The 17,889-nt window shown below is 37.8% G+C and overlaps 1 protein-coding gene across 1 annotated transcript in view; it reads right to left on the bottom strand.

The window, feature by feature from the left end:
• Window positions 1–9,974: 9,974 nt before the first annotated feature.
• The window catches only part of LOC120746043 (NACHT, LRR and PYD domains-containing protein 13-like), a 9,613-nt gene continuing 1,698 nt past the window's right edge, over window positions 9,975–17,889 (bottom strand). The window contains exons 3-6 of the mRNA XM_040051251.1: window positions 17,645–17,886; window positions 16,538–16,711; window positions 13,766–13,927; window positions 9,975–10,178 (exon numbers count right to left, since the gene is read on the bottom strand). Coding sequence (XP_039907185.1) covers window positions 10,043–10,178; window positions 13,766–13,927; window positions 16,538–16,711; window positions 17,645–17,886 — 714 coding nt within the window. The 3' untranslated portion in view covers window positions 9,975–10,042. The remainder of the gene's footprint in view (window positions 10,179–13,765; window positions 13,928–16,537; window positions 16,712–17,644; window positions 17,887–17,889) is intronic.

Genomic DNA, 17,889 nt, shown 5'->3' with positions numbered 1-17,889 from the left:
TGATAATTTGCACAATAATTATTAAGAAAAAAAAGAATAAACAATTAAAAAAACAGATGATCTAATCGTTTCTGGAGTAGGCTGAGTCTTCAGTAACCACAAACAGCAGCAACATACTGGTTTGAGACATTTCTGCTCCTGGTGGAAATACTCTCTTTCCGTTTCCCACAATATCATCTGTTCATAACAATTGATTGTCTAGGGTCTACCTGTCTTGACTTTCTGTGTACATTAACCAATCAGATGTTAGGGTCTGTTGTCAAGCTGCAGTAGCAGCATTAACCCCGCCAGGAGGGCCCTTGAGATAAAAACATGAGCCAGACATCGGGTCTAAAGTACTTCGCTTTTTCAATAATCACATTAACATTCTGTTTTTACCACACACAATAAAATGTGTTTACTGCTTGGTTGTGGCAGCCTTTGTCTCTTAGAACTGTCTGGAGAGGCGGCGGCCATAGTGCCATGTAAAACTATTTTTTTAATTTTGAAACTGTTTGATAATAAATTATGAAAACTTTTAATATGAGCATATTTATCTTCTCTTACAAATAGAACACATCAGTGAGAATAAAATACAAAAATTGAAAAAGAAACCTAATTTATCATGAAAGTTGGAAATGGATCACCTGTATGTAATAGATCTGTTTTTCTAGCATTTGTTTTAACAGCATAAATATTTTCTGTATGGTTTCACAGTATGTGAGTAACTGGTTAAAGTAGGGATGACGTCAGTTGATGCAGCAAACAATATTTTCTGTTGAAAGTAGAAAAAAAACACTAGACAACAGATGAAGTCAGAGCTGAAAACTCCCTGAAAGCAGAGGCGGCTTTTACTGAAATATTTTAATGAGTTTACAGCACTGTATGCAGTCTGCTCTCAGTCTGCTGATAGTGTATGGAGCTCAGTCTGTTTTTCTCACTTTCCCCTCATCTACACGCCAGTAATCATTCAAATAAGATATCTGATCCTCTTTAATTATTTAATTACACTTTTAGTGGAAAAGAAATTGGCTGCATGAGCGACACCTGCTCCCATGAGCTTGGTTATAAAAAATCCCTCCTTTCTACAGCTGCCTCATTTTGTCACAGTCCTGATTCTGACACCAGCTCCCTAAATCAGTTAAGTATTTCACCTGATCTCCCTCTATGTTGCAGCCTATGAGCCAGCCTATGAGGTTGTGACACAAGGGTTGTTTCAGTGAATAATGATGGAGCAGTGATGTGAGTGCTGAGCTGTGACATGGAGAAGAGTCATGGAGAGTTACAGATGGTCATCTCACCTCTGACCTTTGTCCTGGCTCTCTCTGTCTCTTTTAGAGGGAGGGACTCCCTCCTCTCTGTCCTCACACTGATCCATGCTGCTGAATTCACATCCACATCAGCTCACACACACTTTCTATCTTCACCTGCAGAGGAAACACAAATCATTCATCTGTACATCAACTGAAACCCTCCTTTCCATCATGTGTGCTGTCCAAATACCAGCTGCTTCTTTTCTGCTTCATCTCAGTGTCAGCTGAATGCAGTCAGACAGCATTGTGAGGCAGAGGAAGCTGCCATCAGCTGCTCTACTTCTACTATCAGTCCACTAGATAGAGCCATGAAACCACAACAACAGATTTAATGTTTTTCTTTTCGTCACACATGTAATTAAATGAAACTCTTTAGATTTTGGACTGTTAGCCAGACTAAACAAAGAACCTCAATACCTGTGGCTTTAGCCATTTAAAAACTATTTAATGAGATAACTGCTACTTTAATCATACTTTATTATTATAATAAATATAATCATTATAATTATAATAAATTATAATCATACATTATTTAAAATAAATTTTATTAAATACATTTATTGTATTTTATTCTGTGCATTCTTCTGTGCTTCTAGTTGCCACATTTCTCCATCATTCTACTACCCATAGTTCAGGATCTTCTGGATGCTGATCTCCATGACAAGGTTTTGTTTTATTGCTGCACACTTCACTGCTCAGGTTTGCGTCAGTCCTCATTTCCACTTGTTCTTCCTCCTGCCATAGTATCTTGTTTATCACTGGGAAACAAGGTTGAAATCGTTCCTCTCACTCTCCACTCTAAGAACTCACCTGGCCATCCACTTCCCCCTAGCACCCCCCACACCCTCGAGCAGATCGTTACATGGAGAAACCTTTTGAACGATGACTCCTCTGCCTGAGTGTAAACAGTCAACAGCTGACGCCACATCTTTCGCAGGCTGCATTTGAAGGCCGATTACGTCACAGCGAGGCACCCATGGATGTCCGAATTCGAATGCTCAAATGTGTCCTTCTTTTCCCTGGATTTGAGAGATGGGTCGGGTGTATCCTTCGAGGTCAGTCACTCTGAGCGAAACACAAGCTCCAGCAGCTAGTGATGGTGAATTCGATTCTTTTTACCGAACTGACTTTGACTCACTCACCAAAATGAATCAGGTTTTTTGAGTCACTTGAGTCACTGAGTCAGTTGCCCAGAGAGTGCAAAAAATGTACATCATGTAAATCCTACTGCTAAGATGAGTGATTGAAAAAGAAAACAACTATTTTATAGATCAAAGAAGAGCAACAAAATTAAGATTTCTAAAGGGAACATTTATTTTATTTTATTTTATTTTATTAGTATTTTCCTCAAATGTGTCAAATATATGTTGTGTCATCTAAATAATTTAGTGAAATAGCGAATTTCTGATTATTTTACTTACATTATTGCAGCAGCAGTATCCGAGTCAGACACTGGCTGTGTCCCAATTCAGGGTCTGCACGCTTGAAGTACGCGCACTACGTACGGTGCGAAGTGAGAGGCTTGTGAAATGGAACGATCTAACCTTCGTTGCGCTGTTCAGGTTGCCTAGCAACCATGATACTAACCGCGAGAAACGTTACATACAGCATTGTGTGACAGAAATGAAGGAGAAAAAATGTTTTGTTGGTCATTCATTTTTGTCATGACATCACTTTCATTAGTTGAGTATCTGAGGCTGAGACCACAGGACTGTAAAACATGATTGGGCTTCATTTCTGTACTGAACAGTCATTTCAAGATTAGTTAGTAAATAACAATTAGCTGATGTTGTTCATGAGACTAAAATCATTTCACTGTGGTAATGTAAATATAATATGGACAATATTATATGTATTGTCAGATTATTATGATATATATATATATATATATATATATATATATATATATATATATATATATATTAGGGGTGCAACGATATTCGTATTGATATTGAACCGTTCGATACAGTGCTTTCGGTTCGGTACGCATATGTATCGAACAATACAACATTTGTAATTTATTTTATCAACTTTCCTTCTGACGATGCTGTCTGTGTTGAGCACTCAGTGAATCTGCGTTCGACTACTCCGCCTAGGCTGCACTGTCGACCCTAGGTGGAGCAGTCGAACGCAGATTCACTGAGCGCTCAACACAGACAGCATAGTCAGAAGGAAGAGTGCAGGGCAAGCTAGCAAGACAGAAGTTAAGCTCTCCTTGCAACATGGACGTTCCCCACTTTCATTCAGATCTGGCGTTTGGAATTATTTTGGTTTTCATGTGACGTATGACCCTGAAGGTAAGCGAGTCATGGACTAAAGTAAAACAGTATGTTGGATGTGCCATGCAATGCTCAATTACATGGGTGGGAACTAGTGTGTTAGCGCAGTTAGCTCGTTAACGTGTTTGCCGTCTAGCCCCATGCACGGGGCGATCGGCGGTAGCTCGTTAACGGAGATTTGCCGTGTTGTGGCGTTAAGGTCATTTCAACGAGATTAACCTGAAAGCACTAGTGGGAACACAACAAATATGACTGCACATTTACATCATCTTAGTGCAAAGACAAAAACAACAAGCATGCTACTAACTTTAGCCGAGTCATTTAGACAGCTGTTAGCACATGATTCTCCTTATGCTGCTGAGAATATAGCCCAGAAGAAGCGGATAGTATAGCTTTTATTTTGGAAAGAGGCATTTCTCTGTAATAAACTCTCTTTTCCAAAGATGAGTGATTCCTCAATCAGATACAGGGCTCGCAAAACCGCTAGCCCGATGTCCTGGGCCTAGCGATTTTTTTCAGACGGCTATTGTAGGAAGGAAAAATATATGTCAATGCTTTTGCATTCTTTCAGAAATGTAGCTGGGTAATTATGTCATTGGCATCGGTGAGCCACTGTCAATATGTGATATATTGAAATCGCGTTTGAATTTGCGCTTGTTTTTTTGCTTTCACTTTGCAATCGTGCGAACTGTGTATAGAGAGCGACAGCACTGATCTGTGAGTGATGATAATTTGTGCACCAATTCCTCTGACATCGTCTTATTAATCGTTAGCTTACTATGCAAACATGACAAGTGAAATCTCCCGCAGCAAGCTTAAACATGTGAGAGGTTGATCGCGCAGAGAATCGCTGAGCTTATGTGAGTGCGTGTGTAAAAGCAGCAGGATTTATATTTGACTACGATGACCTGGATGACTGAGAACCTTCACAGACAGATATATATTTTAGTTCTGCTGAGCCAAATAAGACAGGTCAGGGTGAAGAAGTGACAGCCAAAGAAAAGCTTACCACAAAACGGAAAAGTTATGACAAATGAGACTATAAGGCAAAAAGAAAGTGCAGCTTTATGGTTTCATGGACAAAAGAATTTCTGTGGCTGCAATATGACGAGCTAAATAACCAGGGCTGCACATAAGTGGTCCGCAGGTGCGCATTCGCTGTCAAAATAAAAAACACGCACAAGGGTTAGGGTTAAATTTAAAAACTGTACTTTTGAGTTAAAATATATATTTATAATTTTAATAAATGACAAATTAAAAAGGCATGAACATTTTTTTGTATCGAAAAAATATCGAACCGTGACACCAAAGTATCGAACCGAACCGAACCGTGAATTTTGTGTATCGTTGCACCCCTAATATATATATATATATATATATATATATATATATATATATATATATATATATATACATATATACATATATATACATATATATGTTACAGGATATATGTTACAGGATATATTACAGCAGTGAGCTTGAACTCTGGGTCAAAGATTCAAGTTGCATTTATTTAAATATCCTTTCACCTTAAATCTTCACTCAAAGACAAGTATGTTTGACAGTGTATATATAGATGTATTATATATAAGAGACAAATATTGTTCTTTTAATATGTTGGCATTACTAAATTTGGCTCAATGCTTACATATATGTGTAAAAACAAAATGTACGAGCTGTGAAAACTCTTTCTGATAGAATGAAGAGTAGACTGATATATTAAATATTCCTTTATTGGGTGAGAAAATCATACCATGTCATAACTGCTTTAAGTCATACAGAATAGATATCAGAGCCTTAAACAGGCTGACTTCTGCTAAATGGGTCAAACTGGGCAGAAAGTATACAAACACATAACATCTTTATAGAATATGATGTAACACTATAGATCAACTTACCTCAGAATATATAAAGCATATAAACAATTACAGCAATATGATGCAACAAACACAGCAGTACCACTAATCCAAAATACTCAAAGCTTCATAGAACTGAAACAAACATTTATTTTTAGGTCCATTCTGCTGCTGATACATACTTTAGGTTTCTGGACATTAAACTTGTTGCTGCCTTTCATAGTGTGTAACTTGAAGGCCCCGAGCACTTTCTCCCACACTGAAAACACTGGAATGATAAAAATTATTTGAACATTACCTAATAAGACTGATTCAGGACAGACAATTAGTTATTTTAAACTTTTCTAGCAGTCCTTCACAAACAGGGAACAGTCTGTCTATTCTCTCCATCTGTCAGCTGCTGCTGGCTCTTCCTCCTCCTCTTCCTCACACACTGCTGAGTTTGTCCTGGTGGATCATCAGGGGTGCAAAGCCTCACAGATGATGTGCAGCAGTGGGTCCCTCAGTCTGTCCTCACTCTGGACACTTGCAGTTGTCACACATGGAAATCAAATGTGTGATAAGCTGCAGGATTCAAACACAAGTGTAACTTATAAATACATGTTCATACTTTTATTCCACAATCAGAGAGAAAGAAAAAGAGAGAGAGAGTGCAGGACAGACAGACAGGTGACAGGCTCAGGTGTATACACTGCTACAAAACAGCGCAAGAGAAGGAGGATTTAGTGTTTGTGTTATTACAAGTGCTAAACAGATGGTACAGTGGACACATGTGTGGCTCCTGTGATTAAAGCACCTTTCTTTCAGCTTAACGAGTGAACCATCAGCTCGTTCAAACACACGTTAAAGTCCGTTTGGCTCGACACCACCGAACAGAGGCAGCAATATAACATAGCTACCATTAACAGTGCAGTGAATCCTGCTTGTGCCGTCATATTCAGGACTGCGAACCGAGCAGCATTCACTGACTTTCAGCTTGTTGTGTTTGTGGATATATGACTGACTTTAATTATCCATAAAATCATCACATTCTCTGTAAGATTAAGGTCAACTATATATATATTTTGAAGTAGAGGCTTTAAAACCAAGTTAACGCTTTTTTTCCTGCTGGTCTGCTTATTATCTTTGCAAAACAAACAAAGTGTAGACTGAATGTTATATTGGGTCAGTCAGACTATCAGACTTCATCTCAGGTGAAGGTATGACTCTTCCACAGCAACACGGTCTGACTTCCAGCAGCTGAGAGCCAGAAGGAAAGGGTGAGTGAGTCGTATGTAGTGCGAGCGTCCACTGAGCTGTGAGCCAGGGGGCGGTAATGCACCTTAACATTGGTTGCCAACCAAGAAGAAGAAGAAGAAGAAGCTGTGAGCCGGGAGGGACAGGGAGAGTTGATTTGTTCAACTCGTTTGAGCTGTGAGTTGGGAGGGAGGGGGAGAGTTGATTTGGTTGACTCGTTTGAGCTGTGAGTCGGGAGGGAGGGGGTGAAGTGAGTCGGGAGGGAGGGGGTGAAGTGATTTGTTCAACTCGTTTGAGCTGTGAGTCGGGAAGGAAGGGATGAGTGAGTCCTTAGTCCTGAATGAGGCCGGCTACGGAGGAACTGAGTGATTTGTTCATGCTTCGATTCCGCACCGGACATTAGCTCTCAGGAAGGGAGGGGGTGAGTAACCCAAATGTGCTGTTAGCATGTTAGCAGAGCGATGATACTGTGAACTGATGAGCTATTGTCTTGACGTGAGCTTTCTACTCAAGGCTTTTTCTTCCAGTTCAGAGCAGAAATGTTTTTGTTAATAAACTGGCTGTTGTTTTTTTCCCACAATTTTAATTTTAAGCTAGATATATTTCTACTAATGAAATTAGTTTGCTAACATCAACAGGGATGAGTCAGTGAATGAGTCATTTGGGATTGGGAATCATGATTCATGAGTCAGTAAAGTGATTCTCGAGTATTAGACGATTCGTTCATGACTCGCACATCACTACCAGCAGCCTTTCTCTTAGGAAACAAACTACATTTACTTATTCTTTGCAGAATATTGCGCCGACATTACGTTATATCGAGCAGCAGCTGCCAATGTTAAACTGCAACTATCACCAGGTAATGTGAGCGTGTTTCTTGAATTAGCAGCAGGTGTTAAACAGCTGACAGGTGAGCAGGATGTATGCAGGTAAACTAAGGGTCCATTGAGCTGATCGCTAGTGTCGCGAGGACAATGTTGGCTCGTTATTTATGTTATAAAAACAGAGACACAAGACCAGGCGGAAAGAGATGACGGTTCGCTGAAAATGAGAATCTGCGGATGCAACATCTAAGCTGGAACACCGGGGCTGTGAGCTCTGTACACTCTGTCAGCTCACTGTTAGCGTAGCTAGCAACAAACAAACATCAGAACACTTTTGCAAACATGTTCTATGTTGACAACCTGACCAGACGTGAAGATTATGGCACTACATTTGCTGCTAAAACAATATTAAAAGGGTAGTTTGTGAAAGAAAAATGTGGTATTTTAAAACTTTACTCACAGTTTAGAGCGCCACTACCATTGCTGCTTGTGATTTGAAATGCATTCTGGGATACCTGGCTGCCTCAAGACCACACTACAACCAGTTCATAGCAATCGATGATCTAGGATCGACCTGTCTTGGCTTACGTTGCATGGTAACCAATCAGATATTAGACAAGCTGCATTGGCAGCATTAACCCCCGCCCCCTGAGTTTGAGGCTGACAGATAAAATTAATTCATGTTGAGAGCCAGGCGTCAAATGTGCCAAAATGAATTAATTAAATACACCATTAAATAATTAATTAAATGTGTCAATAATTAATTTAAATGTGAATTAATTAATTAATTAAATGTATTATGTATATTTATTTAATTAATTCAATTTTTAATTAATTATTGACACGTTTAATTAATTAATTAATTAATTATGTCACTCCTGGCATTCCATAGAAACCTCTTGCGCCTTTTGGAAACTGGGCAAATGACTCAGGCAGATCCCAGGAACAACATGTGAGATATCTGCACAGAAGAGAATTGTTCAAGAACAGCTAGGATACTAGATACTGTTGTACCTTCAAGCTCACAGACCTAGAAGATGAGAGATATAAGGATTACAACTGCACACAGACTGAGTGGGGAATTTGTTTCTCTTTATCTCTCACCCTTATCATACATTTCGATATACAGCTGATATCATGTAAGCTATTTAATTTATTTTTACCAGAAGATTTGTGCATATATATACAAAAAAGTAGAGTTCCTTCAACACTGGTGGAAATGGTTCTGTAACAGTCTGTCCCAAGAAATGACAAGAATGAAATTATTCAGCACACAAAATCAGAGATAAAAAGCAAGGTCAGCGACCGAGTAATAATACAAAAATGACACAAAACCATGTGAACATATATAAGACTTTTATTCATTTTTTCCACAAATTTCAGAATATTTAGCATTGGATTATCTATTAAATCAATTCTACTTCACAAGTAGTATATGAAGGAATTCTCTGATATTTAATGAAGGCCAGTCATGAATATCAGAATGTAGTTTCTTTAACCAGCAAAGGGACAAATCATCAACTTGGAGTCAAACTCTTGTAAATTCATGTTTTGGGTCACTGCCGCTCAGTGATTCCTCTCAGAAATCAGAGGTTTTCTCTTCTGCAGCAAACTAAGTGCACCTGACATGAACTGAAGTGTCTCAGCTGAATTGAGCTTCAGAGAAACCAAACACACAGATATGTACCATGAACTTGAAAAGACAGAAAAACAACATGTGAATTCTGGAATAATGTTCCATCTTTAAAGGACCAAATGCAAAACTTTTATTTATTTTTTTTTACAAGGAATCATTTAAAACAGTTTAAAACATCAACTGATTAAATCCATGAATCTGAAAACGTGTTTCTGAGTGATATAAACAGACTGAACTATCTGTTCAACAGTCAGTCCTTCTCTAACAGGAGGACACTCAACTCAGCACAAACACACTGAGGAACCAGAAAACCAGACTGTAAATCCAGGATAAAGAGGTTCAGTGAATTTGGTGTTGAAGGTGTGGAGGTGGATCAGAGTGTCAGGGGAGACTCTGTAGAACGACAGAGTGCCAGCAGGACAGTCCACATACACTGCTACTCTGTTAGAGACAGAGGACGAAGGGGGGTACAGATATGTTTCTCTGTTACTGTGTAAGACAGAGTAACCCTTAACATCAGAGCAGAACAGACTCCAGGACTCATCATTCCTTCCAAACACGCAATGTTTACTGCTTTCACAGTCTTCACTGTCTCCTTTCCTTCTGATTGTTCCATAACTCACTGATATATAAACCTCCCCTCTCCACTCGACCTCCCAGTAACAGCGACCAGTCAGACAATCTCCACACAGCAGCTGAGGATACCCATTGTCAAATCTGTCTGGATGATCAGGATATGACTGAACCTCCTCCACATGTGTCACCTTCCTGTTGTTGTCAGATAGTTGGAGTTTTTTGTTCACTGTGTTTGTGTTGATTGTGAGTCGACAGGAATCTGATGGAGAGAACAAACACAATCAAGCTGCAGTTATTGATCCATCATCATTGATTGACACTTTGATAATGACTCCTGACATCAGAGATGTGAATGAGTGACGTGACAGTTTGAAAATGGTTGAATATGTGCGGCTTTGTTTTCACGAATCACATTAAAAACACACTTACACTTCCTCAGACCTGGTGTCAACCATTGTTCTCCAGCAGGCTCCACCCTGAAAGGAGGAGGGGGTCAGACAATCCATACATGGATTAAATTACTGATGAGTTGGATAATGACACAAATGTATTCATAAACAGTATTTATTCGGTGTGTGTATTGTACAGCCTGACTTGTTGTCAGGATGAAGGATCTGCAATTGCGCTCAGTCCTGCACTGTGGCTGGAACAGTTACTGCTGGATGAGCTGCCCAGGGATTGAATCCATAAAGTCAAAGTATGGCTCCAGTAATTTGTTGATCAGTGCATTGATAAGAAAAGCACTTCAACTGTGTGTGATCATCTCGATCCTTTATCTCCTGTGACCATGTATTAGAAAGTGCCTGGAAACTTTTACAAAGCTCTGAGAAAAAGGCTCAACTTTCATCAGCCTCTTAAATCAGCTGCTTCATATTTTAGTGTAGATACAGTAATTAGTTTTTTTCCTTTAACGGGGACAGATAGCATTAATCACTCTGTCACCTGTTCATTTGAAGTGCAGCAGAAATGTTCCTGTTTTAAACACAGTTTGGGATTTTTTTTTGTTCTCATATCTTTGATGTGCTGCTCTGAGAGTTGTGGACAATCACTGTTGGAGTGCCCAACAGTAGGCAGGTTACTGCAGTTCCTGATAAAATGACTCGTATTCATCACTGAAAGGTTCTGTTGTTTTAAGTTAATGAGATAAGAGCCTCTCTTGAAGTGAAAACTCAACTATATGGAAGCAATGATGTGCTTAGTTTAATGCAGTTTGATCTGAGTTAGATTTGAAACTGTCTTAAATCTTCACGTAGCAGCCTAAATGCATTTTAGAAGCCTTTTATCTCTCTGCGTCTCTCTCTGAAATTAGAGCAGAGCTTCAGCAGCTTGTCTAATTAACTTCATTCAGGCCAGACTTCTGAAGCTAAACATAATGAGACAGCAGACACTTCATGATGTTACAGTTCAAATGTCTTTTTACCCTTATGTTAAGTGTGATTAATATTTACAGTGAAAATGGCACAAAATACATCAAGCTGACCATTTAAAAAAAAAAAAATCAATAAGGAATGATACTTTTCACAGATGTGAATCTATAAAAGGATCATTAAAGTGAAAATTACATGAACTGATTCATTTATTATTTTCAATTAAAATGATCTAACAAGGTGGTAAAGAACTGTGTACAGCTGTATTGAATTAAACTTTACTGATTAAAACTGTGACCTTCAATATCTCAACATTCCCGCTGTGTTTAATGGTAAAGGGCACCCGCCTGTCTTTGATTCCCCGCAGTTGTCTTCTAACATCCATAAACCTGAATGATCTGTTGGATTGTGTTTAACAAGCCAGTACATTTAAGCAGCAACAGTCACTACATCACTAAAAGACACATTTAATCTCCTTTAATAAGAACATTAGACATGTAAATAATCCACACTGCTTTTCAGGCAATTACATAAATTAATTGCTAAATTAAATAACTCTGTGAGTGTAATGTTCATCTGGAGTGAAATTAGTCTGTGGAAATGGAAGATCATTTGTAATGGCGTTATTAATTCATAATTCATTAATATTTGAAATTTATGGGTATAATAATCAGTATTTTTTGGTGATCTACTAAATCATTGATTACAGATCAAATTTACTGGCTAATGTGGAAATCACCAGAAGGTCCTTTTATTTTGAAAATCAGGCCTTAGTTTCTCCTGCTGTAATACCTGGTACACACTGATCAGACAGGGCATTAAGACCACCTGCCTAATATTATGTTGGTCCCCCTTTTGCTCCCAAAATAGCAAACAGTTGTGATGCGCTGTGTATTCTGGCACATAAAAACTATATCTAATCATATGTGGTTATATACCAGATTTATTAAGTTTTTTGGCAGTTCAAGCTACAGTGTTTTGTCCATTAAATGGGACCACAGGGCCCAGTCTTTACCCAACATGCACCAGTGAGCTTTAGTTGCTTATGACCCTGTTGTTGGTTCACCACTGTTACTTGCGTGGACCACTTTTGATAGATATTGACCACTGCAGACTGGGAATGCTGAATAAGAGATGCTCTTATCCAGTTGTCCAGACATCACAATTTTGTCATTGTTAAGCTCTCTCAAATTGTTACATTTGCCCATATTTCCTGCTTCTAACTCAGTGTTGAAGACAAGGTATTCACTTGCTCCCTGATCTATCCCACCAACTAACAGGTTAGTGTTATTCACTTTACCTGTTAGTGGTCATAATGTTTTGCCTGATCTGTTTAAACATATAATACAAAATAAGCTGTTTTGACTGCAGTGAAATGCTGGTTCAGATGCTTTTGCTCTTGCTTTAAAAGTTTTTTTTTAATGTTTTTGTGTTGCTTTAAATCCCATTATTCTATTTTGTGAACTGATTTAGCAAAAACACTGTCTTTTATTTATAAAAAGTGCAATAAATAAGTAAATATATATATATTTTTAATTCTGTAAGCTTGCATGCTTCAAAATGTGCAGAAAACATTTTCCTGTAGTTCTACCACAGTTCTGATTATAAATCTTTACTAATGACTCATTTTTAATCAAGCCAGGCTGAAATGTTCGCTAAATGGTGACCACAAATCAGTGTTGGGTAAGTTACTTTAAAAAAGTTATTAATTACTAATTACTAATTACTCTATCAAGATTGTATTTAAAATACTTATCTAATTACTGTGTCTGGAAAGTAACTTAATTACTCAATAAGTAATTTAACTAAATACTTCTTAAAATCCCTATAAACCTTGAGTGGACAGACAATAGAAATTAAATTCTTTAAATAATAAATAATTTTTTTTCAAAGACAGAGACTCTACAGTACGCAGCGGTAGCATCTCTTCCACAGTGTAGCCTGCAATCATTTTTTAAGCTCACCTTCAGACGCTTTCTGTGCTGCTGAAGTAAAATCAAGTTTTGCCTGCTTAGCAGGAGTTGCCGCGGTGTTATCCATGGATGATGAACAAGGATCACTCAGAAGTGTTCATCCATGCTCTCATGTCATGCTATTAACAGTGGCCGATAGTTTTTTCTCCCCAGGACATAGCTTACATATTACTGTAATGTTCTTGTCTGCTTGTTTCAGAAAAGTGAAGAGACGGGAATATGTCCATTTCAAAAAACAGCCACACGCTTCAGCCGAGTCCGACATCTTCTGCTTTAGAATACGACTACGCAGCAAACTGGCGCAAAATGACGCGCAGCTGCACTACAGCGATGTTAAAGCGGCAGAGTTTACTTTTACCTTTAGAAGATAAATTATTGAAATTAAATAATGATATTCAGTGAGTTTAATTATTTTAAAATGTAACGCAAGTACATTGTAAGTAACTGTAATTAAAATACCTAAAAATGAACAGTAATCAGTTACTCTACTTTTTCAGTGAAAAAGTAATTTAATTACAGTAACGCGTTACACCCAACACTGCCGCCAATAAATACCTCTTGATCTTTGTTTAACAAGACTGGTGTTTTTGTTGTAAGCAAAGGAAAGATTGTTCTCAGTGTGTTATTGTCCATGTCACATCTACATGAAACAAACAAGAGCTGAGTGAAGTGCACAGAAAATGTTTCCAGCTCTTTCTCCTCTATCAGATATTCTTTCCATACCAGAGAGTGTCCAGTCTCAAGTGTGGCTCCTTTAGCAGCTTCATTCCTGAGTCTCCTGGATGATTGTAGCTCAGGTCCAGCTCTCTCAGATGTGAAGGGTTGGAGCTCAGAGCTAAAGCTATAGAAGCACAGCCTGTCTCTGAGATCAGACAGCCTGAAAGACTGCAGACACACACAATAACAATCCATATAAAATCATATCCATATTCATGTCCATTGATTAAAACTATTAATTTTTTTATAAAGTGAGAAACATGCAACGGATAACAACTTTAACTCGTGTAAGGTGTAAGGAGTTCATTCCAGCATGACTAAAATGTGGTGGAATTATATAAAGTGGTCTTTAAGACAGGATGTTGCTTGATTATTCAAGAATACATACAGAGGGTAAAATAAGTATTGAACACATAACTTATTTTTGAAGTAAATATTTTTCTAAAGGTTCTGTTGGCATGACATTCTCACCAGAGTTCAGCAACAACCCAGTCAATCCACACATGCAAAGAAATCAAACCACTGAGGTTCATAAATCAAATTACATGTCATAATGAGAAATGACAGATGGAAAAAGGGATACACCCTTACTGAAATGAATTTAATACTGTGTACAAAAGCTTTTATTGGTGGTGACAGCTTCAAATTGCCTCCTGTATGGATCTACCTGCATGCATTTCTAATAAGTGATTTTGACTTCCAAACAGTCTTCAAACTCCTGAAGGTTCTGTGGCCCCATCTACAAACACGGAGCTTTATTTATTTATTTATTTATTGATAGATTTTCAGTTGGATTCATATTTGATATGTTTTTTAACATCTGTAAGGCCCATTTTATATGTAACGTAACAGGGTTGGAATTATAAGGAACAAATCAGAGTTAGCATTAATGTTTTCTGTGACAAAAAGTGTTGGATACAATAGATTGTGAAAGTCAAGAATAAACATATTTATAAGACTAAAGGAAGGAAACTTTGAAATTATTTTGTCTTCTTTTAATAATATGAGTTTCATTCAGTGTTTATCACAGTGAAATCCGGCTGTGTTATGCATTTGCAAGGTTTAATACTACTAATAAGACAATCTACCTGTGTGAATGTAAAGTTTAGGTAGCTCTTGTAAATTATGGTGACACATGGCATTGATGAAAAAAAGTAAAATCAATTAGATCTAATTTGCGTTGCAGGGGATGTCATATTCGACATTAGATGTACACCTGGATAGGTCAACAGTCTACCACAGGGTAATCAAACTCCCACTCCCACACGGGCAATTTAGAGTTTCCAATTAACCTGGAGAGTGTTGTTCATTATGTTTGCTGTTGTGAAGGAGTTTCTCCTCACCATGGATTCTGCGATCATCCACCACTGTTGTGTTCTTTTTGTGTTGCTGAGCTCAACAGTGTTTTTTTTCTCAGGATGTACCAAACTTTAGATTTTGCCACTCCTAGTATTGTAGCCATTTCTTTGATGTGGTTTTTTTTTCTGTTTTCGCAGCTTAAGAATGGCTTGTTTCACCTGCATGGAGAGCTCCTTTGACCGCATGGTGCTTGTTCACAACATAGTCTTCCACATGCACTCAGCACAGCTCAAATCGGCTACAGGTCTTTTCTCTGCTTAATTGATAATGTCATAATGAAGAAATTGCCCACACCTGCCCATGAAATAACCTTTGAGTCAGTTGTCCGATTACTTTTAGTGCCTTTAAAAAGATGGTGGCACAGGTTAAAGAGCTGAGATTCCTAAACATTTCATTGTTAGATTATTCTGTTATTATATGTTACCTTATATATGTAATCAAAGTAGTTGAATTAGAATACTGCTGTAGATCATATTATACCCTTTAATATAGAGTGTGTGAGCTGTATGTAGTTTAGTTCTCATTATACTTGTGAGTTAACAGAACATATTCACTTATTAGTTTATTAGATAAGTGTGCATCACTCTGTATCCTTGATCTGCTGTGAATGTATTACATGCTTAATTGTTGAATCATGAAGAGAAGATTGTAAGCAGGAGACTCTGTGTCTAAGACAGGGGAGACAGACAGACCACATTCCACACCCCCACCTTACAGAAAGCAGAGAGACAACTGCCGAGGTCATAACTTAGGCGCTGTAACAGAGAAAGAATGTGATGTTTTGGCTTTTACGACTAGATGGGGGCCGCTAGGAGCTATAAAAAGCTGAGCAACCCGTCACCATTTTGAGACATGCTGTCGAACCTCTGCAAGCATCTCTCCCGTCCGGACGTTATAATGCTCTGACTGTTGAATTGTATGGAAATAAATGATTGTTGATTGAGCATTTATACACCGAGTATTGTCCTTCCTTCAGCCCAAAGATTAAAAGAATTGGGAGATTTCAACATCATCTAATTTTAATGTGGATCCCCTCAAATGAAAATGGAGAGTCTGTACATTATGTCCATGCCCATTATATAAATATAATTTAAATATGTTTTAGTAAACAGGTAAAATAAAACAAAACAATTTGTTTAGTGTCCAAATATATATTAACCTATCTGTATGGATTGAAAATACCCATAAATCTATACTAACTGGTGCATGTTCAGCATTGTGCATATCAGTAATTTTTACCAATCGAAACAAACGTGACCATGAAAAAAATTTAATTGAAGTAATTCAGAGTCTAACAATCGACTCAAATGTAATTGAAAAGTGACTTTAGAACTCTATATATGTTAGTGGCTTATGCACTAATATTATTCAGATTAGGTCATCTCAAGTGGTTATCAGTGGACAAGTCTGAAACCTGACCTGAGAGTTTCCAGTTTGCAATGTGGACTGCTGAGGTAAGAAGATAAAAGCTTCAGTCCTGAATCTTGCAGGTTGTTGTTACTCAGGTCCAGGCCTCTCAGACTAGAGGATGAGGAACTGAGAAGTGAGGCCAGAGCTTTACAGCTTCTCTCTGAGAGGTTACAGCCACTCAGTCTGAAAAACAATGATATTTGTGATTAAATTAAATCACTTCATGTGTCTGGAATTTGTTAAATATAAAACACTTCAAATTTGTCCAATGAAAACACAATTATGTATATATTTAAATCAAAACTAGCGAGGAGCTGGTGGATTTAGTCATACTAGTCCAATACCCACTGGCGGACACACTATTTATGACTTTCCTAATCCTGATTTCTGTGAAAATAATTCTTATTTATCACATGCTGAAACTTGGTGCATCCCCTTAGTTCATCTTCTATCTTAAAAAAGCAGTTGTAACGCTTTCCCTTTTCAGTCTACGTTTTTCTGATTGGGCAGTTTCAGGACGGAATGCTGAAGAGCAGGATTCAGTCATGTAAACCTACTACAAACTTTTTAGCTTGTTATAGTAAATGAAGTCTTATCAGATTATTTTGTAACTTTTAGAATCTGTTTCTGAGATATGATAGTGGACAGTAGGAACATTTACAGCAATTAAGGTCATGATAGAATGTCTTGATACATTAAATATTACACCTTCAAACACTAGTTATGAAAAAAGTGTCCCTATTAAATTGCATATGTGAGGGGAATAAGCTTAAATACTGACTGAAATGGAAAACCTTTACTGTTAGGAAACACCAATGGTATCGCAATGTGTAAAATGTAGTTCTGTAAAGACTCTGGCTGTGGTAGCCATCCAGTAAGATATGCTTTTCATTGTTCTGCTGCAATATCTGATTGGGAGGGCTGATGATTGTTTAATTCAATAAATTATATATAATAATATATAATAGATTATTTTGAGTTTTTTAAAGGGCCAGCACCAATTGGCTGGGGTTTTTTTTACCCTATTTGAGTAAGTCCATGTTTCTGCTGCTTGTTTTATTCTGACAAGTAAAATGACCATTTTAAACAGAAACAGATGAGTCCATATTTACTTACAGAGCTTTGTTGGAGGCTTTGACCACAGGTAGCAGTCTCAGAAGAGTCTCCTCTGAAGCAGAGTATTTCTTCAGGTCAAACACATCCAGATCCTTTTCTGATGACAGTAAGATGAAAACCAGAGCTGACCACTGAGCAGGAGACAGTTTATCTGTGGAAAGACTTCCTGATCTCAGAGACTGCTGGATCTCCTCCACTAGAGAATGATCATCCAGTTCATTGAGCAGTGGGGAACAGATTCCCTT

This window comes from Simochromis diagramma, unplaced genomic scaffold, assembly GCF_900408965.1.
Source record: "Simochromis diagramma unplaced genomic scaffold, fSimDia1.1 OVJJ01000107.1, whole genome shotgun sequence".
NCBI lineage: Eukaryota > Metazoa > Chordata > Actinopteri > Cichliformes > Cichlidae > Simochromis > Simochromis diagramma.
This window is presented reverse-complemented; position numbering and strand designations above follow the sequence as displayed.